The 26,946-nt window shown below is 50.0% G+C and overlaps 1 protein-coding gene and 1 non-coding gene across 7 annotated transcripts in view; one reads left to right on the top strand and one right to left on the bottom strand.

Annotated features, from left to right (window-relative positions):
• SLC44A2 (solute carrier family 44 member 2) overlaps positions 1-25,214 on the bottom strand; it is a 28,608-nt gene extending 3,394 nt beyond the window's left edge. For 2 of the 6 annotated variants that reach the window (XM_032629012.1, XM_032629009.1), the window contains exons 1-20: positions 25,081-25,214; positions 10,581-10,629; positions 7,063-7,136; positions 6,855-6,939; positions 6,190-6,274; positions 5,882-5,992; positions 5,742-5,802; positions 5,531-5,654; positions 5,328-5,411; positions 5,122-5,234; positions 3,397-3,528; positions 3,198-3,297; positions 3,021-3,113; positions 2,760-2,844; positions 1,891-2,153; positions 1,711-1,805; positions 1,053-1,156; positions 873-946; positions 714-784; positions 461-549 (exon numbers count right to left, since the gene is read on the bottom strand). In XM_032629012.1, coding sequence (XP_032484903.1) covers positions 461-549; positions 714-784; positions 873-946; positions 1,053-1,156; positions 1,711-1,805; positions 1,891-2,153; positions 2,760-2,844; positions 3,021-3,113; positions 3,198-3,297; positions 3,397-3,528; positions 5,122-5,234; positions 5,328-5,411; positions 5,531-5,654; positions 5,742-5,802; positions 5,882-5,992; positions 6,190-6,274; positions 6,855-6,939; positions 7,063-7,136; positions 10,581-10,629; positions 25,081-25,111 — 1,923 coding nt within the window. In that variant the 5' untranslated portion in view covers positions 25,112-25,214. Of the gene's footprint in view, positions 1-460; positions 550-713; positions 785-872; positions 947-1,052; positions 1,157-1,710; positions 1,806-1,890; positions 2,154-2,759; positions 2,845-3,020; positions 3,114-3,197; positions 3,298-3,396; positions 3,529-5,121; positions 5,235-5,327; positions 5,412-5,530; positions 5,655-5,741; positions 5,803-5,881; positions 5,993-6,189; positions 6,275-6,854; positions 6,940-7,062; positions 7,137-10,580; positions 10,630-11,100; positions 11,311-25,080 lie in introns of those variants that run through there. The other 4 variants (XR_004349425.1, XR_004349426.1, XM_032629008.1 and 1 more) reach the window with 3 other exon arrangements.
• On the top strand, positions 20,822-20,893 carry TRNAG-UCC. The gene has a single exon. It is a non-coding gene; the product is annotated as a tRNA-Gly (tRNA).
• Positions 25,215-26,946: the final 1,732 nt, after the last annotated feature.

Genomic DNA, 26,946 nt, shown 5'->3' with positions numbered 1-26,946 from the left:
TGACATCACTTCCACGGGGAAGCCCCCTGGACTCCCACACCTGCCCACATCCTCCACCACAAGCTCTAACAATTGGTTCCCTGTAATTCTGCCCTGTGGCACACACAAGTTTGCAAGCATGCATCCAATGCAGATCATCATTGGTTAATGTCGATTTACTCCTAAACTGTAAGGCCTTTTTCTTGGCTGCACGGCATGTGGGATCTTAGTTCCCCAACCAGGGATCGAACCCGTACCCCCTGCAGTGGAAAAGCGGAGTCCTAACTGCTGGACCGCCAAGGAAGTCCCAAACTGTAAAGCCTTTACAGGTCACGCCTGGAACGTGGTCGGTACTTAATGTTTGTGTCCTGAATTAACAACTCCCTACCTCTGAGCCCCATCCACATCTGTCTAGTCAAAGGTAGCTAGGCAAGTCCCAACATCTTCTCCCCAACCCCTGTCTGTCCCCAAAAGTTCATACCAGTATAGGAACCCAGTAATAATTGAGGGGTGGTGCTGTGTCCTGCACGATCCTGATTCGGTGGGTGAAGAAGAAGAAAGCCAGGATCCCTGGAGAGGGGGAGGAAACCGGGATGGTTGAGGGTTCTGGATAAAGGAAATAGCCCCCCTCAAGAAGACCCCAGAGAAGAAGACAGTTATCAGAGAAGACGTGGGGGCCCGACAGCAGCTCACAAGCGGCCCCCAACAGGCTCCCGCAGCTGGACAGCACTCACCCACACTACCCACGATCAGAAGTTTGCCCAACAGTAAGAGGAAGTCGGTAACTTTGTCCAGGACAGCCACCCTGCCGGGGACAGTAGGAAACAGGCGTGAGTGCTGGCTCAGGGCCTGGGGGAGGAGGGAGGTGGCCAGAGGACAGTGTTTTCCCAGACCTGATGATGTTTCTCATGAGGAGGAAGAAGGCGTTTCTGGCTGAGGTGCAGAAGTTGGTGCCATAGATGGCAATCTGAAGGGAGGTGGGAGGGACGGATCAGGCCCAGTGGGTGGGGAGTTGAGGGCTCCTCCACCCAGCAGGAGCTGGTGGGTTAGTGCCTGGTCCCAGGCTTACTCACCATGATGTAGGCATTCCTGTTGAGGAATCTGATGAATTTCTCCAGGCACCAGAAGCAGCATTTGAGACAGGTCATGAGGAACTTTGCAAACTTGTTCTCCGCAGCTGGTAGATGAGGGAGAGATGCAGAGGTGGGTGAGAGGAGACCCCACTCGGCCTGGTAGGAGCCCCCTATCTCCTTGTTACACACACTTGCCATAGTCCAGGACCCTTAGAGCCCACCTTCTCAAAGAGGTGGGGAGAGGAGACTTGATCCAGGACCTCAGGCCCAGCCTCCAAGACAAGAAGCAGTGACAACCCACACTGCTATCCTGGCCCCGCCTCCAGGGCAGAAGCCAATCCTTGATGCCTCCTTGGCTCCACCCCAAAGTACAACCAATCCCAGCCGAACCCTCTCGTCAGGAACCAGTGGTGGCCCAGTCCTCTTGTTCCCACCCCCTCAGCAGTAAGAACACCCAGTGGGCTCTTTCAGCCACCCCTCCATCACAGGAACCAATCACTCAAGACCGTCAGCCCCACCCTTTCCCCACCATAGGCAGAAACCAATCTTTGTCCTACCACCTTAGCCCCACCCCCCCCACAAGAACCAATCCTAAGCTGCCCCTCAGCCCCCCCCCCACCCACCTCGGGAGTTACTGCCAACCATCTGTGGGCCATACCTTTCAGGCGCTGATCCAAGTACTCGAGTATCACTCGGATGATCTGCACGATGGCCAGAATGAGGGAGCCGAAGGCCAGAGAGCCTGTGTGATACCTTTGGGCCGAGGGAGTGGTCAGTGGTCCAGCCAGGCCTCTTCCACTCCAACTCACCCCTACCCCCAGCCCACCTTGGGCCCCACCTGAGCGCCCGGCCGAAGGCAGAGAAGAGTGGGAAGGCAGGCAGGTCATCCGGCTTGTTCAGGGCCCAGTAGTAGGAGGCGAAGGCGCCAGCTAGCGTGACCTGGCCCAGCGCCAGCACGAAGTTGGCCAGCCAGAAGAACATGAAAGCATTGAAGATCTGCAGGCCCAGCAGGGCCCGGTGGTAAGTCGACTCACCACCGTAGAAGGCGAACTGGCAGTGGGCTCCAGGGCACAGGCGGGATTCATTGGAGGAGGGGAAGGTCTGTGGGAGGGACGCAGAGCCTGGTCACATCATAGGGGCTAGGGGTTCAGAGTGGGCTCTGGGCATCAGGTCAGACCTGTCAGGTAGACCACGAGATGGGACAGGAGTCATGGGGAACAGAGTTAAGTCAAGGAATTGGGGGGTTAGGATAGGGGCTCTCAAAAGGCCTTCTAGAAACAAGATTAGGGATCACCATCCCATTGGGTGTCAGAGAGGCGGGATAAGCTATCTTGGGGATCAATGGAGTGGCCATGTGGACAGATCACAAGTGGCAAAGATCAGTATGAGGACCATGGAAGGCAGGTTAGGGGCTTGTGAAAGGCAAGACGGGGCTCTAAAGGAAGAACTGACCACCACTGGGTTAAGAGAGGGGTGTCGGGGCAGGAAATGAAGTCAAGGGGTGGGGGAAAGTGGGTAGATCAGCACTTGGTGGGGGCGAGTAGGTGCCAGGCTGGATCTCTTCCTCTCCCTGCCACCCACATCTGGCACAGGACATACGGCAGGTACCAAATGTTTGCTGAATGGTCCCCAAGTGGGGATGAGAGGCCTTCAGATCAACTGTGGGCTGCTAGGGAAAGAGCCACCCCGCCACTTCCGGACACCCACCTCAGGGTTGCAGGTTTTCCCAGCAACTGAGCAAGCAGTTTCATTGAAGATCTTATAGACAGCTTCGTTGGAAGTGGACAGAAAGCTAGAGGCTCATTAAGGAACCCAACGTCTGGGATTAGGGACCACAGGGGCATGTGGAAAAGAATCCATTCCCACATCAGGTTCAGGCTTTGCCCCCAAGATGTAGGTCACCTCCAGGCAAGTGTGGCACTTAGCCCCCAGCCCCGGGGTCGGAGATCGGGGTCTGACGGTGGATACATAGCGGTGCTAGCCCAGTAGGCGATGCAAAGGCACAGCAGGAAGAAGGTGACCAGTGGGTACAGCAAGGAGCACATCACGTATCCCACAGCCCTGGGAGGAGTAGAAACACAGACATCAAGGCCCGAGCAGGCCTGGGACCACCCCAGCCTGACCCCCTGGCACCCTGGCACCCACCTGCTGGCTTCTTTAATGAGTGCAATGGCGATGAGAATTCTCTTCCGTAGAAAGATGAGCAGTAAGATGATGATAACCTCGAGGACGCTCAGAATGATCACTGTGCGGGGGCGGGGGTGGCAGAGAGTGATCAAGTCTGCCACCTGCCTGGGCTCCCCACTCCCACCCAGGCCTCACTGAATGGGGAGCTGGGACTCACTGAAGGCCATCCAGGTCTGCCGCAAGTGCAGGTACACGCGGAGGTCCGTCTGGAAGCCAAGGTCCACCAGGGAGATGTCAGAGCCGGCCTCGCCACGCAGTCGAGCGTACTCCATGTAGCAATGAAATATTCCTGCATGGGGAACCACCGTGCTACGACTGACCTCAGCCCTCCGACGGCTCCCGCAACATTACAAAGCGTGTACAACCACACCCATGTAACAGAAACAAAAACCAAGGCTGAGAGGGGCTGCCACGGCTTGCTGCTGCCTCAGGGCCTTTCCCTGCTGTTCCTGCTGCCTGGTTCAGTCTCTCCCCAACTGGATCCTCACATCCTCTAGTCCCTGCTCAAATGTCACCTTCTCATGAGACCTTCTGGGATCTCTTCCCCCATTTAGAATCATACCCTCTTACATTCCAATTTCTTATCCCCCTTCACAGCTTTGACATCCCAGAGGTTTTCTGGTTTGTTTCTTGCCCGTCTTGCCCATACCCTCTGGAATATAAGCTCCACCAAAAGTAAGGATTTGTCCTGTTTTATTCACCGCTGTAAGCCCAGGACCTAGAAGACTGCCCAGAACATAGCAGCCACTCAGTACATGATGGATGAATGAATGAGTGAATAGAAGTCAGGATGCTGTGTGGCCTGAGGCTTTCCTGACCCCTCTGCCATCCTGGAACAACGATTCATGGGTGGGGAGGGAGGACACGGGTGCTAACGTCCAGTGGGGTAGCATTAGGGATTTTCACCATTCCCCTTAGCTCTGGTAGAAGAAAGTTATAAAGTACAGATAAAGTACAAAAAGCTAGTCACCAAAACGGCCAGCACCCAGCTAGAAACGACTATTAACGAACATTTTGGGAATTCCCTGGCAGTCCACTGGTTAGGACTCCACACTTCCACTGCAGGAGACATGGGTTCAATCCCTGGTCGGGGAACTAAGATCCCACGTGCTGCGCGGCATGGCCAAAAAAAAAAAAAAAAAAAAATGTTTTTTTTCCTAAATGAATATGTGTCTCCAGTGTAGGTTGCACATCCAGCATCTTTCCTTTTGGAAAGTTTAAATGAATAAACAGAACGTGAAGCATTGGCTTCTGAGCACTGCCTCTGAGTTCCACAGGCCTCAGGCCCTCCCGCATCTCATCCGCAGACTGCCTTCTTCTCATTAAGTCTCCTAACTAGTAAATACTAATTATCCCCAATTTATAGAGAAGGAAATTGAGGCATGGGGAGGTGGAGTCACTTGCCCAAGGTCACAGAGCAAGGAATTGGCAGAGCCAGCATTTGAACCCTGGGCTTTCTGGTGCCAGAGGATGTGGCCCTAGCCACTGTGCAAAACGGTATCCTTTAGAATGCATTTGCTGTCGATGAAATACAGATCCAGTCCTGCTTGGGAAGATTATGATGTAATGGTTGTTTCCAAGTACCTGCTCTCATAAACAATGTTGAGATGAATATCTTCACAAATATTCCAAATAAAAGATGGAGGATGTCGGATGGCTCAGGAGAAGTTTTGTTTTGTTTTTTTTCCGGCTGTGCCACACGGCTTGGAGGATCTTAGTTCTCCAACCAGGGATCAAACCCAGACCCCATCAGTGGAAGCGCCAAGTCCTAACCACTGGACCGCCAGGGACAGAAGATCCTTGATAGGCCGATGACAGCTCAAAGGGCATAGGCATTTTGCCGACTGTGGGGAGGGGAGGACACAGGGAGGGAGAGACATACCGTAGCCTAGGACCAAAATCACCATGACAATCATCACCCAGACCATAATGCCAGCCAAGAAGCGGAGCAGGACGATGAACAGGAGGCTCAATACCATGGCGATGACCAGGCCGCTGGGGGATAAAATGGGTGCGTGAGCGGACCCCACCCGCTCACCAGTCTCAGACAGGGCAGCCCAATGAGGGCTACCTTCCCTCTCAACTTACATGATAATCCAGTACCAGGAGACTGTATAATCTTCAAATATCCGCATGGCCAGCTGCCGGGCCTCCAGGACTCCATTGGCCTTCCTGGGGGAAGGCAGACAAGGCTTTAGGTCGGACCCCGCTCCCTGATTGGGCCAGCCCCAGGGGATACCCTGTCCCACCCAGGAAAATGTGATGTCAGCATGGTGGGTCACAGTCCTCACTTGGCGCCTTCCACCAGCTCTGTGATGTTTTTCCGAAAGCCATGCCCATCCTCATAGGTTGTCTCGTTGCCCACCATGAGGACCCCCTTGTGGCTGTGGATGTCTGGGAAGCACCGCTGGGCCACTGCACAGAGCAGGGGATAGGACCAGTCAGGCTGAGGCCCTGAAACCTCCCCATGCCCCTCCCAAGCTCATGGGACCCCAGACTCACGGGGTTTGCTGGGGGTGAGGACGGCGGGGCAGTCGCCATCTCGGAGGACCTCAGCCACACCCTGCCAAGAGACAGGGAGGGGGTCAATCCTGTGGGCCAGCACTCTCGACCTGCCACTGCCTGGGCAGTTACCTGCTTACCTTGTTGTTCTGGAAGCCAGGCACACAGAACTGCTTGTAGTACTCAAAGTCCTGGGATCTGTGAGCGTTCAGGTAGGTGAGGTAACGGTCAGGACATTTCTCCACGCAGATCTTGGGGGGGCAGGAGGCAGGGTTTGAGTGGGGTCTGGACAGACACCTGATCGCCTCTCAAGACAGAGGTCCCACCCCCTTCCCCCTATTCACCAGGGAGAGAGAAAGGGCTGGGAGAGAAGCTGCCGCTACAGAGGGAAAAAGGACCTGATGGTGGAAGTGGGGGAAAGGAAAGAGGTGGGGAGGGGACAAGTTACCTGGGGGGTGGGACACTGGAATTCCAGCAGGACCAGGGGGCTGGCACAGTTCACAATGTTGAAATAAAACAGGAAGGGTTTGTTCCTGGGGTTGGGGAAGGGAGATGGAAACTGTCAAGACTTCTCAATCAGCCTATATAGACTATCTTAACGAAAACAACAACAGCAATAACCACAGCAGCAGCAACTCCATGCCAGGTGCTCTTCTAAGCACTGGACATGTGCTGGCTCATCTAACCGTCACAACAGCCCCATGAGAGTGGGACTGTCATGATCCCCATTTCAGAGATAAGGAAAATGAGACCCAGAGAGGTTGAGACACTTGCCGTAGGTCACACAGCCAGGGAATGGCACAGCTTGGATTGAACTTGCTCTTTTACCTCACCTATTCATCACCTGCGGACATCAGATCTGGGACTGTCTCCTCTCTGTCTCTCCCCTAAAATGTGGGCCACCAGAGGACAAGACTTTGAATGTCTCATTTAGTGCTGTGTCCCCAAGGCCTAGAACAGAGGCTGGGGATGGCGGGAGTTTTATAAATACTTGTTGACTGGACTAGTGGATGGATGGAGGCGAGGTAAGCCTAGAACCTTCTCCCCAGTGCTCATGAAGCTCTCCCGCACACTCCTCCCCAGACCCAGCAGGCCCCAAGGAGCCAGACTCACTCATTTTTCGTGCCCTTCTGCCCGCAGAACTCGCCTCGGCTATCAGTGGGGTAGATCACTTTTCGAGGGTCCCCGTGAGTCCAAGCTGTGGAGGGATCCAGAGATGCCGAGGGGCTGCCACTCCGTAGCACCAGCCCCACTTCTGCCCCAGAGGCGGTGGCTTGCCCTTCCACCCTGGAACCCCAATCCCATCCCCTCCTTTGCTCACCTATGATGCCTACAGCCACATAGCCCACAATGGCCAGGAGGAGGAACACACAGCAAATGACATCTGTGCAGCCTCTGGGGAGCAAGAGACCGTATGAGGGTGGGAGTACTGGTGCCCTGGATATCATGGACCCATCCTGCCTTGTACACATATATAGGTATGTGTTATTTGGACACACGTTCCTGAGCGGTACCAATGCTGTGCCAAAGGGCACGTGCATTTTAAATATTAATACCTTTCATTGCAGCACTATTTACAAAAGCCAAGATACGGAAGCAACCTAAGTGCCATCCATAGATCAATGAGTAAAGATGGGGTGTGTATGCATACAATAGAATATTACTCAGCCCCCCATAAAGGATGAAATCTTGCCATTTGCGGCAGCAGGGAATAGATCTGGAGGATATTCTGCTACGTGAAATAAGTCAGACAGAGAAACAAATAATGTATGCTTTCACTTATATGTGGAATCTAAAAAAATGAAACGAACCAACAAACAGAAACAGACTCATAGATGCAGAGAACAAACTGGCAGTTGTCAGACTAGAGGTGGGTGGGGGATGGACGAAACAGGTAGAGGGGATTAAGAGGTACAAACTTCCAACTACAAAATAAATAAGTCATAGGGATGTAATATACACATAGGGGATACAGTCAGTAATACTGTAACAACTTTGGGGGCTTCCCTCGTGGTGCAGTGGATAAGACTCCATGCTCCCAATACAGGGGCCCCGGGTTCGATCCCTGGTCAGGAAACTAGATCTCACATGCATGCCACAACTAAGAGTTTGCATGCCACAACTAAGGAACCCTGGAGCCACAACTAAGGAGCCCACATGCTGCAACTAAGGAGCCGACAAGCTGCAACTAAGGAGCCCACCTGCCATAACTAAGACCTAGCACAACCAAATAAATAAATAAATATTTTTTAAAAATATATTGTAACAACTTTGTATGGTGATGGGTGGTAACTGGTCTGATTGCAGTGATCATTTCATGATGTATAAAAATATCAAATTACTATGTTGCACACCTGAAACTAATATAACATTGTATATTAATTATAACTCAATAAAAAAACTAAAAAATAAATTTTAATACCTCATGCTACACTGTCCTCAAAGCAGGTTGCAGCAGTGTTCAGCTCTCTTTTGATTAAGTGCCCATTTCCCTACATCCTTACCAGCATAGCATATTAATGTTTTTTTTTCATATTAATGTTTTTAAAAAGTGAAGCTATTTTGTGGTGATCAGTTTGTAATGTATAGAAATACTGAATCACTATGCTGTGCACCAGGAACTAACATAGTGATGTAGGTCAATTATACTTCAAAAACTAACTGGGAAGAGATATGGGAATATATGTATAACTGATTCACTTTGTTATAAAGCAGAAACTAACACACCATTGTAAAGCAATTATACTCCAATAAAGATGTAAAAAAAAAAAAATAACTAACTCATAGAAAAAGATATCAGATTTGTGGCTACCAGAGGTGGCAGTTGGGGAGTGGCAGGGGGCATTGGATGAAGGTATTCAAAAGGTACAAACTTCCAATTATAAGGTAAATAAGTGATGTAATGTACACACGGTAAATATAATGTTGTATGATATATGTGAAAGTTGTTGAGAGGAAATTTTAAGAGTTCTCATCACAAGGAAAAGTTATTTTTTTCTTCTTCTTTTCTTTCATATCTATATGAGATCATGAATGTTCACTAAACTTTTTGTGGTAATCATTTCATGATATATGTAAATCAAATCATTAGGCTGGGGCTTCCCTGGTGGCACAGTGGTTGAGAATCTGCCTGCCAATGCAGGGACACAGGTTCAAGCCCTGGTCTGGGAAGATCCCACATGCTGCTGAGCAAGTAAGCCCATGCGCCACGACTACTGAGCCTGTGCTCTAGAGCCCGCGAGCCACAACTACTGAGCCCACATGCCACAACTACTGAAGCCTGTGCGCCTAGAGCCCGTGCTCCACAAGAGAAGCCCTCGCAATGAGAAGCCCGCGTGCCACAACGAAGAGTAGCCCCCACTCCGCAACCAAGAGTAGCCCCCGCTCAAGGGAACTAGAGAAAGTCCGCGCACAGCAACACAGACCCAACGCAGCCAAAAATTTTTAAAAACTTTTTTAAATTAAAAAATCATTATGCCATACACCTTAAACTTATTCAGTACTGTATATCAATTATATCTCAATAAAACTGGAAGAAAAAACGAAAACAAAAACCCATAAGTTTCACCAACCATGTTAGCACTTACTAAAAAGAAAAAAATTAAACTATTATCATAAGATTAAATATGAACATGATAAAATTTAAACCACACAGGAATGTACATAACCAAGAACTGTCTCCCACATAACCCTCATCTCCAGGAGTAACCTGTGTTAATGATTTCTAGTGAGCTCTTTATTCACTGGTACAAATGTTTTCCAAAAAAACTTTTTTGGTTAACTCAAGTATGATTATGATACACCCACTATTTGTGTCTTGTTTTTTTCACTAATATATTGAGAGGGATCCAAGTGACTATTTATAAAGGCTCTTGTACATTTTAACAGCTGTGTAATAAAATAACCTAAGGATGCATTGTAATGTATCTAACTAGTTCCAAGAGATGCAACTCAGATTGTTGGTTTTTGTCATTTTCAAAAAGGCAGGATTATCATACGATTTTGCCCATCTATGCACGGTCTACTGGGAGAATTTTTTTCATAGAATTTTAATCTCTGGAACAAACAACTGTACATCAAAAAAAAAGAAAAAGTCATATTTCCAAATTCCCTTCAAAAAAGACTGTATCAATTAGTTTCAGAGCAGAATATGTGTCAATCTTTTTTTTTAAAATTGAGGTAACATTGATTTATAACATTATGTAAGTTTCATGTGTACAACATTATATTTCTACTTCTGTATACCCTAGTGTGTCAATCTTTTTAGCCTCTGCCAATCTGTGATGGGGAAATTCTGTTTGGTTACTGTTTTAAATTACATTTCTTTACTTTCCTGTGAGTTTGAGCATTTCTCCATAACTCCACTGTTTACAGTATTTCTTGTTCTATAAATGATCTGTTCCAGTCTTTTGCCTGAATTTTAAAAATTCATTTGTGGGCTTCCCTGGTGGCGCAGTGATTGAGAGTCTGCCTGCTAATGCAGGGGACATGGGTTCGTGCCCCGGTCCAGGAAGATCCCACATGCCGCGGAGCGGCTGGGTCCGTGAGCCATGGCTGCTGAGCCTGTGCGTCTGGAGAGACCACAGCAGTAAGAGGCCCGCGTACCGCAAAAAAAAAAAAAAAAAAAAAAAAAAAAAATTCATTTGTAAAGACTTTGTATATTAAGGAAATTCCTTTATCGTTCTTTTATCATTCTTTTAAGTTCTTTTATCGTTAAGTTGCAAATATTTATCACCAGGTTGTTGGAGTACAAATGTGGAGGTGTGTAAAGAAACAGGGGTGGAGGCAGTGTTAGTAGAGACCCCTCCCCTCTCAGGAACCCAGACGGCTTAGGCTTACCTGTTGTAAATGGGTCCTTTGAAGGTGGGGTCATACTTCTGTGGTGTTCCTGAAATTCAGCAAGATTGAGCTGAGTGATCCAAGATGAGGGTGGCAGACCACCCTTCCCCAGATGTTCCTAGGGGTGTCTTGGCCACGGAGAATTAAGATTCAGAGATCCTGAGGATTTTCTGTGAACAGCCCGATTTATCACCTGATGACCACTCACTGGGAGGGGGCTGGAAAAAAGGCTACCAGCGAGCCCGGTGGAGAGGGGAGAGTCCAAGGTGGGATCTGGAGATGGTTCTCACAGGAGTCCTGGGGAGGCTGCGAGGACAGACCCTTCGGATGAGGGAGTTTGGAGGGACCTCTGGGCGGGCGTTGGGGTGAAGGGTGCTGCCAGATGACGATGGGGGGTTGGGGGGGTACAGGCAGAGATCTGCAATTCCTCTCCCCCCTCGTCCCCCCATCCCGGGTCCTCCCGCTGCCCCCTCCCCCTCCAAGTTGCCAGGCCCGGGCGCGGGAGCGGGGCACTGCCTACCGTGCTTCCCGTAGTAATGCTGCCGCTCGCCCCCCATCCCTGCGGGCGCCCTGCCCCGACGACCCACTGACGGCTCGCGCTCCCTCTCTGCCCTCGGGTCCAGACGCGCAGGAGTCCCGAGCGAGGGACCGAGGGACCGACGGACGGCGGCCCCTCCCAGCAGAGCCAGGCGGGGCGGCCCAAACCGGTCAGACCGGCCCTAGCAGAGCTGCTGCCTCGGACGGACTGGACCACGGAACAGAGGGAGGGAGAGAGGGAGGGAGGAGAGAGGGAGGGAGGAGAGGACCCGGCGGGGCGGCAGCTGCTCCAGTCACTCACCCGCAGCCCGATTTAGCTCTCTCCGCACGCCCCCCGCCGCCCAGCCCCCAACCGGGGAACTCTGTGGCTTCACTCTGTGGCTTCACCCTGCGGCCTGGGCTAGCCCCCTGCCCCCAACCAGGCGACACCGCCCTAGAACATCTCTCAACCCTGGAAAGCGCCTAATTACTGTCCCATTCTCCAGATATGGAAACTGAGGCACAGGGAGGTCAGTGTCTAGCCAGGCACAGCAAAACGGGCAGCTGGCTTAACCCGAACAACCAATGACAGAGTATTTGGGCTGAAAACTCTCCAACCTGTGGATGCATTTTTTTAAAAAAGTAAATGCCAACAGTTAAATATTGGGACAGTCCATATAAAAATCCACATCCCTGTCTCTGGAAAACTGCCGAATTAGGACTGACAGCCCCCAGCGCCACATCCCTTTCTGGCATTGCCCCCAGCTGGTCCCTTTGTGGCCCCCAAGGCTACACACCTCAGCTCTCCACCCTTGCACACTTTCACTGTCGATAACCCTGAAGCCACTGCTTTGAAGAACACGTATTTACTGAGCGCCTGTTGGGTACAGCGGCATGTGAGAGACCCAGTCTTGTGGGTCTGCTCTTGTGGAGCTGATACCCTACCAGGTGGCCCTGGATTTGAATGTTCTGGCCCCATCTGAGCCCGAGGATACTCAGGCCAGGGCCTTACCTTCTCTGAGCCTCAGCTTCCTCAACTGTGAAATGGGTCTAAAGCATAAAACCAAAACCAGCCAAAGACAAGGCATGGGATACCAAGAAGTATACAGTTGGCATGGATGCAGTATATTGTCAGTGTAGGAATACTCAGCTGATATGGATGTATACAGTAGGTATGGGGGTACTGCCAGCATGGGGTATATGGCCCACATGGAGGTATACAATTCGGGGTGTTTAATCAGTGTGGGGTGTACAGTAGGGGTGGCGGTATGCAGCTGGTGTGAGGGTACACAGCACAGCATTCCCAGTCAGCTAGCTACACCCCCTACACCAACCATCCACCCCTGCGCCAGCTGTATACTCTCTTGATCATGTGCCTGTTCAAACTGCATCTCCCAACAGCCCTTGGGGCCAGTTGTATACTTCATAGTACAACCAGCTCTACAGGTGACATGGCATGTTACAGTCGGCGTCAGGGTGTAGTCAGCAGGAAGAGATATCCAGTGTGAAGCATACAGCCAGCATGGGGTTATAAGAGAACAGTTGGTGCTCAATAACCGTACCTGCTGCCTCAGAGTCAGGCACCCCCTGATGGGACTCTGGTCACCGACTCAGCTTGTGCCTAGAGAAATGTCACACCACCCCCGCAGTGGCTTCTAGCTTTGGAGGCCCCACCTACCCCCTGGCCCACAGGCTTCAGCAAACAGGCGAGGCCCAAGGCTCCAAGCCATGCCCTTGGGTGACCAGGCCTCCCAAAGTAGCCCTGTAGTTGTCACAGTCCCTGCCAGCCCAAAGGCTGGTTGGTCCCACCCCGCCCAGTGCAAGCAGTGCCCAGGCCACAGCCTCTCTCTTCCCAGATACGCTAGGTCCCCTGGGGACACTCTTGCAAACTCCGGCCTTCAGCCACCAGCTCCGCCCTGATGATGCTCAAATATGGGTCCCTGGGGAGGGTCTCACTCCTGAGCAGCACGACCCTGTGACACCTGCCCCCCAGCACCCTACACGGGGGTCTCATGGGCACCTCCCACTCAGCATGACCACATCGAGCCCCCATTGTCCCCCAAGCTGCTCTGTCCTCCTGAGTGCTCAGGCTGGAAACCTGGGACACGTCTCTCTTTGCTTCACATCAGCTTTGCCTTCAGAATCTATTCAGGATCCAACCACTCTCACCCCATTTGGCTCCCACCCTTGTCACACGGCTGTCGTCTCCTGCCTGGACAGCGCAGGTGCCTCCACCCTGGTGTCTCAGCTCCCACACTTGTCCCCCACTGTCCACTCCCCCACAGGGGCCAGAGGAGCCTGTGGACACCTGAATCAGGGCACTCCCTCCTCTGCCCCGAACCCTCTATGGCTCCCATAAGCCCAAATCCTCACCATTCCCACAAGGCCCTGCCTGCTCTACCCTGTCCCCTCCTCCCTGCCTTCACGCCTCCCACTCTCCCCTTTCCTTGCTCTGTTCCAGCCTCACTGGCACCCTGGTTATACTGTAGGTTATACTGGTTACACTGTATACTGTTTTTTAAACTTTTTCACATTTATTAAAGGTTTTGACCATGAGGGCTTCATAAAATGTCAAGAAAGTCTATTTGCCATCTAACCGTCTACTTCTAAATAGGGGACAAACACTAGTATAGCAACTGTTTTAACGTGGAAATTTTTTTAAATTTTTTGAGAAAAGAATGAGGCATATATATATTTATTTCAACCCCCAAAATATTCCAGCAAAAAAATCGGGGGAGTTTGGGCTGGGTCTCCTTCAATGGGCATCTGTTGCCCGGGAGGATGGTGGACTTGCCCTCACCCAGGCCACCACCGGCCCATGTCCCCCCGATTAGACTATAAACTCACCAGACACAGTCTCACCTCAGGACCTTTGCTCTGGCTGTTCCCTCTCCCCGGAAAGCTCTTCCCTGAGACAGCCATTTGGCTCTACCTCCTGCAAGCTCAAACGTCACCTCCTCAGAGAGGCTTTCTCTGACCATCCTGTCTAAAACAGCACCCTTGAGGGGAAGAGGTTAAGGATCCTCCTGCCAATGAAGGGACACGGGCTCGAGCCCTGGTCTGGGAAGATCCCACATGCTGTGGAGCAACTAAGCCCGTGCGCTACAACTACTGAGCCTGTGCTCTAGAGCCCACGTGCCACATCTACTGAGCCCGCGAGCTACAACTACTGAGCCCGTAAGCCTGGAGCCCGTGCTTGGCAACGAGAGAAGCCACCACAATAAGAAGCCCGCGCACCATAACAAAGAGTAGCCCCCGCTCGCCGCAACTAGAGAAAGCCTGCGCACAGCAGCGAAGACCCAGTGCAGGCAAAAATAAAAATAAATAATTTTTAAAAATAAAATAAAACAGCACCCTTTCCCCCTTCTCTCCTGTTACCCTATTTTATTTTGTTTCTGACTCATTTACACATTGACTATTGTCTGCCCCCATGTCTGTTTGCTGCACAAGGGCAGGGATTTATGTCTGTTTTGTTCATAACTTTGCCCCCAGCGCCCAGCATAGCATCTGGCACAAGACAGGGACTCAGTCAGAGTTTGTTAAATGAATAACCATGATATATAATCCATGTATAATACAGCTAAAACTGAAAATAAAAATGCAGCTTTGAGTTTTCCAGGTGCATGTATTTAAAAAATTAATTTTCGAATTTTATACATATAAGAATTGAATACATGATAAATGTGGAATTTCCAGTTGGCAGGGAAAGGATAAGTCAGTCAGTAGCCTTGACTGTTCATCTGGAAGAAGATAAAGTTAACTCCACTCCCACCACATAGCAAAACAAATTCCACGTGGATTAATCATGCAAATATATAAAACAAAACTATGACGAGTAGGATGGGAAACACAAGAGCATATTTCTACCATCTGATAGCAGGTGAGACAGGTAAGGTGGGTGGGGGAAGAGAGAAAGGAGTGCCGGAAGTTTCTTACGTCGGCCAAACTGGCAGTGGGAACCATCAGATAAGAACAGCTGGGGCTGGGACTTCCCTGGCAGTCCAGCGGTTAAGAACCAAGGAATATCTTTCAGACACTGGCGCAGAGCTCTTTACAATACGGGTGATCCTATCAACAACCCATTTTAGGGAATTGCCTGGCGGTCCAGTGGTTAGGACTCAGCTCTTTCACTGCCGAGGGCCCAGGTTCAATCCCTGGTCGGGGATCTAAGATCCCACAAGCCGCACGGTGCAGCCAAAACACATCAATTTTACAGTGGAGGAAACCGAGGCTCACGGAGAGGAAGTGGCTCCCCCAGTCACCAAGCAACAAGTGGTCAGTCCCTACTCCAGTTTTGATGAATTAGTGGGAGCCACTGAGGGTGTCTGAACAGCAGCATGATGAGGCCGGGCTGGGGAGGGGAAGACACATGGGGAAGTTTCAGACAGCTCTCAGGGAAATTGGTGGCCGTGGATGGGACAGATGGGCTATGGCCTTCCTGTGTGAACTTGAGTTATCCCTCTTTGAGATGGAACTAAAGAAGCAGAGAGGCACCTGGTGTAGCCTTGGCTCAGGGCATTGCCTTGTGGGTGGCTCAGGAAATAAATATAAGAGGGAATAATGGTACTGTCATCTGATGGGTTCCATTAACTCATTTTAACATTAGCCAAGTGGGGACGGAGGGAGGGGCAAGGCAAATACTAATGGTTTGATAATTGAGCCTGAGGATGGAAACTTGCTGAATCTTTGCAAAAATGCTGCAAAATAATAACAGTGGAATGCCCCAGTGCCTCCATATTTCTGACCCGTTTACTGTGTGCCAGACACTTTTCTAAAATGTTACACGGTTTACCTCAGCTCACCCTTATAGCAACTTTGTGAGGTTGATCCCATCATTACCCCCATTTGACAGATGCAGAAACTGAGGCCCAGAGAGAAACACATGCTGGTGGCCACAAAGATGGTGAGCAACAGAGCTGGGCCACCCAGCTCCTGAGTTAGTGTTTTCTATGGCTGCTGTAAGTAATTAACACCAACTTGGTGGTTCAAAACACAAATTTATTATCTTATGGTTCTAGAGATCAGATGTTCAAAGTGAATCTCACTAGGCTAAAATCAGGGTGCTGGCCGGGCTGCGTTTCCTTGCCTATTCCAGCTTCTAGAAGCCTCCCTCATTCCTCGACTCGTGGCCTCCTCCTCCATCCTCAAAGCCAGCATTCTCATTAAGCCCACATCCGCTTCCATTGCTACATCTTCTCCTCTGACTCCCCTGCCTCCCTCTTTTCTTCTTTGTGGCCACACCGCGTGGCATGCAGGATCTTAGTTCCCTGACCAAGGATCGAACACACGCCCCCTGCAGTGGAAGCGCAGAGACTTAACCACTGGACAGCCAGGGAAGTCCCCCTCTTTTCTTTATAAGGACCCTTGTCCTTGGGGCCACCTGGATAATCCAGAATAATCTCCCCATCTCATGATCCTAAATTTAGTCCCATCTGCAAAGTGCCTTATGCGTGTATGGTAACATATTCATAGGTTCCAGGAACTAGGACATGGACGTCTTTTGGGGGGACCATTATCCTGCCTACCACAGCGTCTTTTTTTTTTTAAGATTTTGTTTTTCTTTTGACGTGGACCATTTTTAAAGTCTTTATTGAACTTGTTACAATATTGTTTCTGTTTTATGTTTTGGTTTTCTGGCTGCAAAGCATGTGGGATCTTAGCTCCCCGACCAGGGATCGAACCCACACCCCCTGCACTGGGAGGTGAAGTCTTAACCACTGGACAGCCAGGGAAGTCCCTACCACGGTGTCTTAACCATTTAGGCCAGGGGTTGACAAACCATCCGTCCCCTGTGGGGCAAATCCATCCACCATGCTTTCATATGGCTCAGCACTAGGAATGGTCTTTCCATTAAGTGGCTGAAAAACATCAAAGGAAGACTATTTTGTCACGTGACACTCAAATGTCAGTGGCTATAAATCAAGTTTGCTTGGCACACAGCCAGCTCATTCGTTTTCATATTGTTTTTTTTTTTAAATAAATTTATTTTGTTTATTTTTGGCTGCATCGGGTCTTCATTGCTGTGCCCGGGCTTTCTCTAACTGTGGCAAGCAGGGGCTACTCTTCATTGCCGTGCACGTGCTTCTCATTGCGGTGGCTTCTCTTGTTGCAGAGCATGGGCTCTAAGCACGCGGGCTTCAGTAGCTGTGGCACTAGGGCTCAGTAATTGTGGCTCGCGGGCTCTAGAGAGCAGGCTCAATGGTTGTGGCGCACGGGTTTAGTTGCTCCGTGGTTTGTGGGATCTTCTCAGACCAGGGCTCGAACCCGTGTCCCCTGCATGGGCAGGCGGATTCTTAACCACTGCACCACCAGGGAAGTCCCCGTTTTCGTATTGTTGATGGCTGCTTGCTTTCATGTTGTCTGTGGTCTATGGCAGACTCGAGTAGCAGGCATAGATTGTATGTGAAAATATTGACTCTCTGGCCCCTTACAGAAGTTCGCTGCCCCCTGGTCTCTAAGCCATCAACCCACACGTGTTGAGCCCAAGTCTGTGCCAGCATGTTTCATGTGCTCTGCTTATAACAACCGGCAGTGGTAAAGGCATGTCATCCATTCCCGGTAATGTGGGTGGGGAAATTGACAAGCCCTTTCCCTCTCCAGGCTAATGTTTTCCTGTGTGGAGAATGGGACTCATCCTTGCATTTACTGGTAGCTGTTGCCAGGGCTTGGTGCTCAAAAAGCACTTAGCACAGGTCTGGGGTACGAGGCTTTAAGGAATGGTAACCAGGGGAATTCCCTGGTGGTCCAGTGGTTGGGACTCGCTTTCACTGCCGAGGGCTCGGGTGTGATCCCTGGTCAGGGAACTAAGATCCCGCAAGCCACGGCACAGCCAAAGGTAAACAAAAAAAATAAGAAAAAAAAAAGTGCTAACCAGGAGCACGGTACCATTTGACAGAGGGGGCAAACTGAGGCCACGCGCTCAGACCACGTAGCTGGTGAGGGATGGAGCTCTGAATCAAACCAAGGTCCCTCTGGCTCCAACCCAGGCCTTTTGTGGGCAGATACTGGCAGAGGCAGAGCTAAAGATGTGACAGTGGTGGGGGAGAAGGCATGGGAAAGTCGGACCGTTAGACCAGGATCGGGGAGGGGAGGCGGCCGTTGGGTCTCAGCCTTGCTGAGTACGAAGGCCGGCCCACCGGGTTCAGTGGGTGTAGGAGATAAGGAAACAGATACAGCCTACCCAGTCACAATGCTCGTGCCAGGACATCAAGTGCCACCCAGTCTGAGGCTTCTGGATACAGGCCAAGTCCCCAAAGCCTACAACAGCCAAAGGCCTCGCCCATGCAGCCAGGCCAGCTCACCACTGCCTTCCCAGAAATCTCTGCCTGGGTAATAGGCATCCCAGCTGCCCAGAAAAATCCCTTTGACAAAAGGTTGGGGTAGGAAAGCTAGAAGTGATTCTACTGGCCACCATGATAGGACCAAAGATAGAGCACCTGCTGTGTGCCGGGCACCAAAGCAGTTATTTCCTTCTAGGAATCCATTTTATCCTTTCAACGAGGCTCTGAGGACAGATGGCACAATGAAGAAATGGAGGCACAGAGATGCTTTGTGACTTGTCTGAAATCACACAGCCGGCAGGAGCTGAGATTTTGAACTCTGGTCCTGACACCATGCTCTCTTTTTTTTTTTTTTTCCAAAAATTTTTTCAATTGTTTTTGGTAGCACTGCGAGGCTTGTGGGATCTTAGTTCCCTGACCAGGGATCGAACCCAGGCCCTCCCTTGGCAGTGAAAGCGCAGAGTCCTAACCACTGGACTGCCAGGGAATTCTCTCAATTTTTATTTTATATTGGAGTATAGCTGATTAACAATGTTGTGTTAGTTTCAGGTGTACAGCGGAATGATTCCATTATACATATACACCTATCTATTCTTTTTCAAATTCTTTTCCCATTTAGGTTATTACACGGTACTGAGCAGAGTTCCTTGTTGGTTATCTATACCATGCTCTTGAAATGTGTGCTCTGTGAATAACTCCGATTAACTAAGCATTTACTGTAGACCCAGCTCTGAGCTAAGTGCTATACCCACATGAGTTCACTGAACCCTTGAGGCAGCCCCGAGAGGGAGCTGATACTGTCATTAACCCCATTTTCTGGATGGAGAAATTGAGGCTCAGATATACAAAAGGTACAGATATGAAAGGTTCAGGGATACTAAAGGTCTCTGCAAGTACAGAGCTAGAAGAACGGAGCTGGGACTGGAACGGAGCCAATCCTGGGTTCCAGGACCTGGCTGAGAGTCAGAATTCTGCTTAACTTTTTTGTAGATGTGTTCATTTATTTAGCACCTTGCTACAAGGCGATTCATGTCCCTTGACTAGCGCTATCACCTCTGGTCTGGTTTCCTGGCTTCTGCCATTGCACCCCAGAAAGGCCAGGGGGTACCTGTGAACCCCTGAGTCAGGCTAGGTCCCTTCTCTGCTCAGAACTCAATGACTCCCACCTCTCTCAGAACAGAAGCCCAGGGAATTCCCTGGCAGTCCAGTGGTCTAGTGGTTAGGACTCTGCGCTTTCACTGCCCAGGTTCAATCCCTGGTGGGGGAACAAAGATTCTGTAAGCCACGTGGCACGGCCAAAAAAAAAAGAACAGAAGCCCAAGTCCTCCCATGATCCACAAAGCCCTGTACACTCTGCCCATCCCCTCTCTGCCCCCACCTCCTCCCATTCTACCCCCTTGATCTCTCCACTCCAGCCACACGCGCCTCTTGGCTGCTCCTCAAACACACCAGACACGCTCCAGCCCCAGGGCCTTTGCACATGCCTTGCCCACTGCCTGAAACATTCTGTCCAGCTCCCTCTCTCACTCCTCTGGTCACCTCAGGATGACCTTCTCTGATCCTGTTTGAAATTTTAAACCCTGCTTCCAGGCCCTATAGATCACGCCTATCCCTCCCTGCTGCTAAACTTTTCTCCAGAGCGCCTTCTCTGATATTGTGAGAATTTTCCCCATTCATCTTAGTATCTTGTCTGGGTTCCTTTCTACAATTTCAGCTTGACAAGTGCTGGATCTCCAGGGTCTAGGACAGAACCTGGCACATGGTACCTGCACAATAAACGTTTGCTGAAGGAAGTTATGAATGAACTTGCTTATGTTAAGTAAACTGTATGCTTATCAAGACTAAAACAAAAAAAAACTTCAGGCAGGACAAGCCTTTGGACTAAGAAAAATTCCTCTCCCTCTCACCCCTGGCCCAGAGCCCTCACTTCCTCTCCCTGGGGGCAGTTCCTCTCACTGGTTTCCCTTCTAGACACTGTCCACAGGGCACATACCTAAGCAGATTTCTAGATGTTTATCCCTCATCCCCCCTGTTTTGTTACCTGTTCCTCACTTTGCTATTTCACAAACTAACATAATTAGACATTGTTTTGCAACTGCAAGGCTCTTCATCTCACAAGGGAACATAGTAGCCCCCCCTAGGAACAGTACCCTTTCTCATTAAACCAGCCTGAGGAGCTTAAAAAAGATACAGATGCCACACATACACACAGAAATAAATAGTCTAAGCTCTGGAAAGAGTCTTCTTGGCTGTCTTACCTCTGGGGTGAGGACAGCTAGCTGAGGGTATGTGAAGGGTTCTTTCACTTGGAAAGCTAAAATCTTCTATGCGGTTGAGGGCTTATTTTTAATTTTCAGCCCCTACCCCCAGCCCAGCAGAGAGAATATATTACTTTTGTTATAAAAGAACTTCAAATCCTGTTTTAAAATAATCCTCCCTGGGAATTCCCTGGTGGTCCAGTGGTTAGGACTTGGCACTTCCACTGCCGTGGCCCAGGTTCAATCCCTGGTGGGGGAACTAAGATCCCGCAAGCTGCGTGGTGTGGTCAAAATAATAATAATAATTATAACTATTATTATTATTCTCCCATTGGGGATTGACTGGGAAGGGGCAGGAGAGAACTTTCTGGAGTGATGAGAAGGTTCTTACAACAGATCTACAAATTTTTTCTAAGGGCCAGGTATTAAAAATTTTAAGCTTTCTGGTTCAAATGTCATCTCTATCACATATTCTTCTAAGAACGCTTTAAAAATACAAGAGCCATTCTTAGTCCATTGGCTTTACAAAAACAGGCCACAGTGCAACAATGTAATAACAATACCTTGTACTACTGAGCTATACCCTTAAAAATGGTTTAGATGGTAAATTTTATGTTATGTATTTTACCACAAAAATTTTTTAAAATATATTAATAACGATAGGCGCTCGGGCTTCCCTGGTGGCACAGTGGTTAAGAATCCGCCTGCCAATGCAGGAGATACGGGTTCGAGCCCTGGTCGGGTAAGATCCCACATGCCGCTGAGCAATGAAGCCCGTGCGCCACAACCACTGAGCCTGCACTCTAGAGCCTGCGAGCCACAACTACTGAGCCTGCATGCCTAGAGCCCGTGCTCCGCAACAAGAAAAGCCACCACAATGAGAAGCCCATGCACTGCAAGGAAGAGTAGCCCCCGCTCGCTACAACTAAAGAAAGCCCGAGTGCAGCAACGAAGACCAAACGCAGCCAAAAAGAGAAAAACAAATACCGTATGCAGCCAAAAATAAAATAAAATAAATAAAAACAAAAAAATAAAAACAAAATAATGATAGGCCCTCCTTGGGCATGAGGGGATTCAGGAAGCTGGTAATATTTTTTACCTGATCTAGATACTGGTTACCTCATACATTTAGAATCTATACCCTTTTACGTATGAATTTTCTACTTCAATAAAAACTTTAGGGAGTTCTCTGGTGGCCTAGTGGTTAGGATTTGGTGCTGTCACTGCTATGGCCCAGATTTGATCCCTGGTCGGGGAACTGAGATCCTGCAAGCTACACGGCAGGGCCAAAATATATTAAATAAATAAAATGAAATTTCATCTTAAAAAAAATGTTTAAAATACTCCGCTTGATTGGTTTGATATAAGAGGGTCCACCCACAAATGCACAGCTTAATGCAACCATCAGCAAAGATTGAGGAGGGTTTCCAGGTGCTGATGTGAGAAAGGGATCATCTCTGACATATATTAAGAAAAAGAAAAAAAAAAGCAACATGATGTGAAACAAACACCTTTTCATTCAACAAATATTTGTTGAGCACCTACTATGTGCTATGTGCCAGGCACTGTGGATACACCTTCAAACCAAACAGACATGCCTTCTTGCCTCATGAAGCTAGTACTCTAGGGATTTGCTGACATTTTTGTAAAAGGGGAAAAAAGCCACTAAATAAAGAATATGTATATAATTGCATGCAAAGGTCTAAGGCCTAGACTTTGTTTGGAAGAAAACACAAGATGTTGTAATACTGATGCATCCCAAGAATGAAGTGTGATGTTGGGAGAGGGAGCAAGAGGGAGAGTTTTCATAATAAAGCTTGTTATCGTTTGTTTTTTGAAGCATGTGAATGTATTATCTCTTCCCCTGCAAAAGTTACAATTAACAATACCCTCTTCCACAATATTTTTAACAATTCAGATGCCAGAGCCCTACTGCTGGCTGAGTTGAACTCTCTAGCGAATGAGCCATGGAATCTGCTTTTAAAACAAGCACCATGACTTTTTTCCCAGACCCCGAACCCCATCAGAGTCTATTGTTTTAGGTTCTAGAATGTTTTTCCATACTGCTCATGCCAAGAGTGGGCTGGGAAGGATGGCAGTGCCCCTTGCTGACATCCGTTGGGGCCGGGAGCCATTTCCTGGCTTCCTCAGAGATGCTGCCTTCCTCTAGATATGGTGTCTGATAGGGAAGCAGCTTTCTGTCCTGCCCAGTCTTGTCCAAGTATGTGCCTCAACAGATAGGGCTGCTTTCTCCAGCAGCTCATGGAAAAATCCATGTCCCCAGTATCACCAGTCCCAGAGCCCTCCTGAGCACGTACAGCTTACCAGGCACTGTGCAAAACACTTCCCACCAGCCAGTACAGTCTGCCCAGCCCTACAGATGAGGATACAGAGTCTCAGAGAGGTCACCAACTCACACATGGCCACACAGCTTGTATGTATCAGAACCAACCAGGATTTGAGCCTATGTCTGTCTGATATCACCCACTAAATTCACAATGACTGATGGGAAGGCACTGGGGTACAGGGGAGGATTTGTGAGCCACTCTTTCCAAACCACACTGTTCCCAAAGGAAATCTTGTTATCTGATTTCACAGGGCAGAGCAAGGGCCCTAGGTTTTTGGTTCTGATGAGAATGGACTACTTACAAACTAAGCAAGACACCACCACCCCCCGCCCACTCTGAGGATTCAAGCCATGTGGCCCCTCTGGAGGAGGTGAGGGCCTGGCTGCAAGACCCAGCTGAAGTCTCCATCTCACACTCTCCAGCCTCACAGAGAGAAATAATTAAGCAACTGTGTGGTTTGTTTGCTGTTCCCTCTGCCACATTTTGCTTAAATCTTCCCACGGCTGGCTCAACCTCCAGCCCTTGGTCACCTAAAATAATCCCAGATGATCCTCCCCCCACCACACACACACACACACACACACACACACACACTCCTACCTAAAATTACGTATTTATTCAAGAATTTTTCCACTCTGTTGACTGCTGTGTTCTCCGTGTCTAAACACTGCCTGAAGGATGCTCAATACATATTTGTCGATGGAATGTGCTTCTAGTGCCCAGCACAAGGTCTGTTAGGCACATAGGTCCCCTGCCTCCTGTGTGTTCCTGGCAAGACCATGCATGGCTGGCTCCCTCTGGCCAAATTCAAGGCTGGGTGAATCATATCATTGTCCACTCTGCCCCCAGGCTTGCCTCAGGGAGACCAGAGATCAGGTGCTGCCCACAGGCAGGCAGGACCCCAGGCAGAGAATCCCAGATCAGAGACAGCCAGCCACACCGAAGGGACACACAGCACCGGCAGCCACAGGGTCTGGGGCTTGGGCCAAAACCAAGAGCAAGTGGGCCCCTCAGGAGGTCTGGGCTGGCAGCTTCAAGCAGAGAGGGGAGAGGCTGTGCAGTTGCCAGGCCCTTGGCTGGGCTGGGCAGGGAGAGCCCAGCCTCCCCTATCTGTCTCTCTTTGCAGCCTCTGAAGGCCACAGTCCCTGGGGGGAGGGAGGCACAGCTCTAGCCAGCTCGTTTTTCTTGATTATTTTTGAGCGGTTTCCGGCCCCCTCCCCAAGGCCCTTCGGTCTCAGAGTTTCCAGGAAGTTTCAGACACACAAGGAGGGGTGGCAGAGCCCCTTGAGCCCAAGGCAGTGCCACGTGGGCCGTGTGCCCACCTGAGCCCTGGGGACCCAAAATGGAGGAGAAAAGAGAAACTGAGGACCGCACACCCCTCCGTGGAACCCTGGGAAGGGAAGCTCTGCAGGGCGTGGGTGGGGAGGAAGCCTCAACTTTGCCCCATCCCATAGGCCCAGAGGCCGCCCTCAGAGGTTCGCGGGAGGGGGTCCCGTCGCTGGGACCCCTCGAAATGGGAGCGAGCGCCCCCGGGGGAAAGTTTCTCAATTGTTTCCTGTTTCCTTCCTGTCCCTTCGCCGGTGGCGCCCTTGTTTCCGCCCTTCCCAGACGGCGGGCGAGACCCGATCGCCTCCCACCCCAGCACTGGGTCTGCCTAGTCTTGCCTCAGTTTCCCCATCTGGCCGAAAGCCCGGAACGGCTACTTCTAAGGGAGTGTGAGCAGGAGGAAGAAGTGGATAAAGGGAATTGGAAGAGGAGGATTTGGGGAGTTTGGGGCCCTGGTCCTTTTCCGAGCCCCGGTCGCCGTGCCTCCCCTCCCCCGCCCTGCATCGAGCTGCCCAGATAACGGGACATCCCCGGGCGGAGCATGCGCCGTGTGTCCCGGCCCATCAGCCGGAGGGGGAGCAGGGGCTCCCGAGAAGGGATGCAGGGCGACCTGGCGGGAGCAGGTGGGTGTGGGCTCGGCGCAGAGCAGGATGCAAGGCCGGGAAGCAGGAGGCCCCCAGCTGCAGCGCGGCTGTTTAAGATCTCGGATGTCTCCCCCCACCAAGGCCCCCGAACTCAGCAGAGGCGGCCGCGGGCCAGAGGCGGCTCCTACCGTAGGCTCCGTCCTTCCGCTCGTCCACCATGGCCGCGGCGGGCGGGGAGGGGAGTCTGAGCCAGCGCGACCCCAGCCCAGCCCGGCAGGGCGAGAGGCTCCGCGGGCTGCAGCGCCCCGCCCCGGGTCCGGGCCCGCCCCTCGCACCTGGTCATCCCCTCGCGACCCCACCAATGGGAGTCCCGAGCGGGTGGGGGCGTGACCCAGGGGCGGGGTCGAGCTCGGGAAGGGGTGGAGCCCCAACCTTTGTTTCCTATCTGGGTTCTCGAGAGACCCTCTAGGTTCGTTTAGTGGGCAAGGAGCAGTCGTCATTCATTCAATCTATCCATCCACTCATTCGCCACATAGATATTGAGTGTCGACTGTGTGCGAGTGAACAGACAAAAAGATGCTATTTTTCATTCATCAGATTGGCAAGAATTTTAGAGTTTGGTAACATCAAGCGGGGTGAGCTTATGCTATGGGTCAGAATGTTCTCTGACAGAAAGATTAAATCCAAACCGTGTTCACCCTATATGATTCCTCTCTGCCACTGATCCTGGAGAAACCATATGCACGGCGAGTACGTGCCAAAAGGTGTTACCTGCAGTTTTGGGAGTTGTTGTAAAAAATGGTGGAGAACATGTATGTCCACCAATTGAGGGGTGCATACAACACAACGCAACAGAAGAGAACACCATACAATGGATGAATAGAATGAAATCATTAGGGAAATGCAAATTAAAACTTGATAATTACACCACTACATACTCATTGGAATAGCTAAAACTCAAAATACTGAGGGTACCGAGTGTTAGTATCTGGACCAAATGGGGCTCTCCTACACTGCTGGTGGGAATGTAAAATGGTACAACTACTTGGAAAAAAGATCTGGTAGTTTCTTATAAACGGGCATCAACCATATGACCCAGACATTCTACTCCTAAGTATTTACCCAAGAAAAATAAAACCAAAACCACTAAAAAAATAAAGAATAGAAAAGAAACCCGCAAAATGGGTATGCAAATGTTCATAGCAGCTCTGTAATAGCTTTATTCATAATGGCTCCTAGCTTGAAGCAACCCAAGTGTCCAGTGTCCATCAACGGGTGAATGGTTCGTCAAACTATGGTCCATCCATACCATGGAATACTCCTCGGCAAGAAGAAGGAATGAACTATTATTGGTAACTGCCACAGCATGGATGAATCTAAAAAAAAAAAAAAAAAAGACATTATGCCCAGTGAAAAAGGCCAGAGACTTTGATATGAAGTTCTAGAACAGGCATAGCTAATCAACCCATGGAACATGGATCAGAGGTGGCCTTTGCTGTTGGTAGTGATTGGCAGGAAAGGCCATAGGGTGACTTCCTGCGGGGGCAGAAACAGAAACAGGGGATGTGGTTAAACAGATGGGTTCAGTTTGTCACAGTTACTTGACTTCTGCCCTTTCTTAATATATGTTACATTTTAATAGTGGGAAATATCTCAATAGTTTAAGAAAGAAGGAGGTGGCCCTGCAGGTTAGTGCAAGAGTAAATGTTTAGGGAGATTAGTCAGCATCAGGTGAGGTATTAAGTGCTTTTCATTAAATCTTTATCACCTGTTTCCCATTGGGGACAATGACACAGGGAGATTTTACTCCTTGCAACCATTTTCCAGCTGCAGAAAGTGACACAGAGAGGGTAACTAATTTACCCACAAACACACAGTTAGTGAGCACTGAGCTGAACAAGAATTTGAACACGTGAAGGCTAACTTCACATTCCACATACATTCCACACCCCTCAGCCATAACCCTGCAGAGTAGCTCAGCTAGGCTTTCAGGTCCTATTGGTGAGTAATTATAGCAAGTTGTTTTTAGTCGGTTACCTTTGGTATGAGAAGGA

Source organism: Phocoena sinus, chromosome 3 (assembly GCF_008692025.1).
Source record: "Phocoena sinus isolate mPhoSin1 chromosome 3, mPhoSin1.pri, whole genome shotgun sequence".
NCBI lineage: Eukaryota > Metazoa > Chordata > Mammalia > Artiodactyla > Phocoenidae > Phocoena > Phocoena sinus.
This window is presented reverse-complemented; position numbering and strand designations above follow the sequence as displayed.